This window comes from Phaethon lepturus, unplaced genomic scaffold, assembly GCF_000687285.1.
Source record: "Phaethon lepturus isolate BGI_N335 unplaced genomic scaffold, ASM68728v1 scaffold266, whole genome shotgun sequence".
NCBI lineage: Eukaryota > Metazoa > Chordata > Aves > Phaethontiformes > Phaethontidae > Phaethon > Phaethon lepturus.
In genome coordinates, this window is record NW_010548049.1 from 9,676 (window position 1) to 12,627 (window position 2,952).

Here is a 2,952-nt window from a genome sequence, read left to right on the forward strand (position 1 = left end):
ATGATACCGTGGAGTATATTCTTGCTGCATTCACTGCTGTCCTCTTTGCAAGGTAAGAACTTTCTTCCATTTTTGTAGTAATACTAACTTTTAAAATGATATTTTAATGTTACAGCTCCTTCTTTTTGTGTCATTATAGAGCAATTTTTTTGACCCCTGCTGAAATTCCTAAATAAAAAAGTTTTTTAACACAGGGTAAAAAACTATATACCACCATTCTTTCTCACAGGTGTAGAAACGAAAATATATTTTTTAAAAAAGATACATTTTTATGTCTGAATTTGTTACAAAACAATTCTTTAGGAACGAAATTTAAGTTTCTTGGCTTTCTTGCCATTATTGCCAGATGAGTAGGCATCTAATGATTTTCAATGGGGTATGACTTTCTTTGAACAGAACTGCACCTGCAGTTTGTTTAAGCATTTTTAGATTGCTAGGGTAAATAATTGCTCTTCTGGTGGCAGAAATTATCCTATTTTCTATGTAATGGAAATGGATCTTGTAGATAGTTTTCTTGCAGCAATTATAAAGATTTCTAAAGCAACATGAGAAAGAAAGGTTTTGTGTTTTGGTTTTTTGTGTGTTGTTTTTTTTTTTTTTTTTAAGCATGGACCCTGGAGCATTTTAAATGATTTACAATTGAGTCTTACAAGTAACGTTCAGAAAATTATTATATATAGTTTGATTCTGGAAAGCTCTGAGCACCTCTTGTATTTTATCAGTTTTGTTCTGAGCCTCTGAAGAGCTATAAACTCTTTGCTCTTTTTCATGGTAGCATGTACCAGAAGTCAGACTATGAAAAGTTGCAGGTGATGAGTACTTGAGAGAATCAAACTCTCAGGAAGGAAAACATGTAGTGCTACATCCCTTGGCAATATAAAAATTTGTGTAAAGATGCTCTGTAAAACTTAGGATCATTAAAGAACAAAACTCAATAGTGTTGTTTTAAACTTGACAAACTGTTGTTTGCCAAGTGCAGAGTGAAGCTGTAGAAAAAACATTTAACTTGACTTTTTAATCTACAGGCTCTTATTGCAAGCTTTCTCTTTTGAGAAGAACTTCAAGGTAAGTTTTTATTCCTTATTTGTCAAGTCCTACAAACAGAACAAGAATGAATGTGTGACGCAGTGCAAGTTAGAAGGTAAAACATGAATTTGACATCTAAAATGTCATGTACATATACGTTGAATGTAAAACACACTTTCAGAATGTTTATAACTCCTTTCAAAGAATTTACATAAAGGGCATGGGTCCCCTGTTTGATAAATGGAGGTCCTTATGAAAAACGATACTTCTGTGGTCTCGAGAAAGCTTAGAGGGATAATGGAATGAAACTAGGATGAGATCATAATTTCATGACTGGAAAAATATATTAAATGAGTATCCTTCTACAGTTTTAGTTGCATGATAAAATCCTAACTGCTATTTGAAGCACAGAAAAGTCAGTGCTATACAGCCTTAAAATAAACGTTTTCAATACAAGTTTTCATGTAGAAGCTGAAATCCAAACAAAACCCAAACTAGGGAATGTTCCTGATCCCACTGAATTAAATGGGAACTATGCCATCAGTTTCAGTGGAAGCATCCAGTCAGACGTAGCTTCGGGTGTTTAATGACCTCTAATACATCTCGCGAACACACATGCATGTCAAATGATACACCGTCTTGGACTGTTGCTAAAACTAAGTATGTTTTATAGTTTGATGTTCTTGTTTCTAAACTTAATCACAAATTTAAGTCAACTGCAGCTGGAGAGCCTTCTCTTGCTATTAAAAGTATCATCACAGTGTAGTTGAATAACACTTGGGGGAACTTGAAGCCACTCACACGCAGCATCAAGTAAATATGATGCCACTTTACAATTTTGTATCCTGTCATGGAACCTTATTTTGCCTGTTTACCTCTCCCCCACAAGCTCCAGGTACCTCTCTCTCCAAGCAGAGATCAGAGTGCTGTCCAATTCTGTAAAATGAGGCCACAAAATGAAAAACAAGAAAAAAAATCACCTTTTTAAATGTCAATGCAAGAAAGACCTCTTTGATAAAGTGATGGTAATCAGAGAGAAACACTTCTCTCCAGGGAGCTGCTTATTCAGGTTGCTCCAGGGACCTTTGATTATACAAGATCCTTTTTGTTTTCTTCCAGAAATGAGTTTAATGCAACTCGACAGAAAAGAGATCTCCTAACAGCCGAGGTAGGTTATACCTCCAAAAGCAGGAGGGAGGGGAAACCCTCCCCCCTTTTCTGCTCTGGGTCTTTGCCATCCTTACAAAGGAGCCTCTGTGGGAAGAAGGGCTGCGGTAACAGGAGGACAGTGGGGAGGAGCAGCTATTCCTACCTGCTCGGCCCCGGCCTGAGCCCATGGCCTCATGCCTTCATTCACTCTCAGCAAAGTCCCTGGTGTGTGACCCACCCCGACGAGCCGACTGACGCACACCACGGGAAATAAAACCGCGACACCTCTGTCTTTTGTGAGGGCGAACAGGGAGCCCGGAAAGCTGTTAGTGTTTGGTGAGAGGCACAATGGCGGCGCCACCGGCAAGGCTCCCTCCCACACGTGGTGGGGTGGTGGCTCCGGCCTGGCCCTGGTTCCCACCATCGCGGCCCACCGCAGCCTCAAGGCTGCATCCTGGCGATGTTACCCTGAAACTTAGTAGTAAACAGGGGAATCTTGCTCCCCCGCTGGTACACTTCTCAGCCTAAGGAGCTCAAGCAAGGGTTATAATCCTGTTGGATGAGGGCAAGTGGGAAGCCCAAGGCGATCCCTTCTCCCGGACTTGCAGGGAGCCTGCAGCGGGACCACGGATGCTTTTCTCCAAGTCCCTTTGAGATCTACGTGCCTCCTGAGCGAGTCAGAAGGCAGCTGGTGCGAAACGCTGCACTAAGGTGAATCTAGCCTCTGAGGGAAACGGGCCCTCGGGACCGATGGTGTCCCTGGAGAACCTTCAGCAG

At 41.1% G+C, this 2,952-nt stretch overlaps 1 protein-coding gene across 1 annotated transcript in view; it reads left to right on the top strand.

Annotated features, from left to right (window-relative positions):
• The window catches only part of OTOGL (otogelin-like), a 97,874-nt gene continuing 94,922 nt past the window's right edge, over positions 1-2,952 (top strand). The window contains exons 1-3 of the mRNA XM_010289812.1: positions 1-52; positions 1,026-1,065; positions 2,146-2,194. Coding sequence (XP_010288114.1) covers positions 1-52; positions 1,026-1,065; positions 2,146-2,194 — 141 coding nt within the window. The remainder of the gene's footprint in view (positions 53-1,025; positions 1,066-2,145; positions 2,195-2,952) is intronic.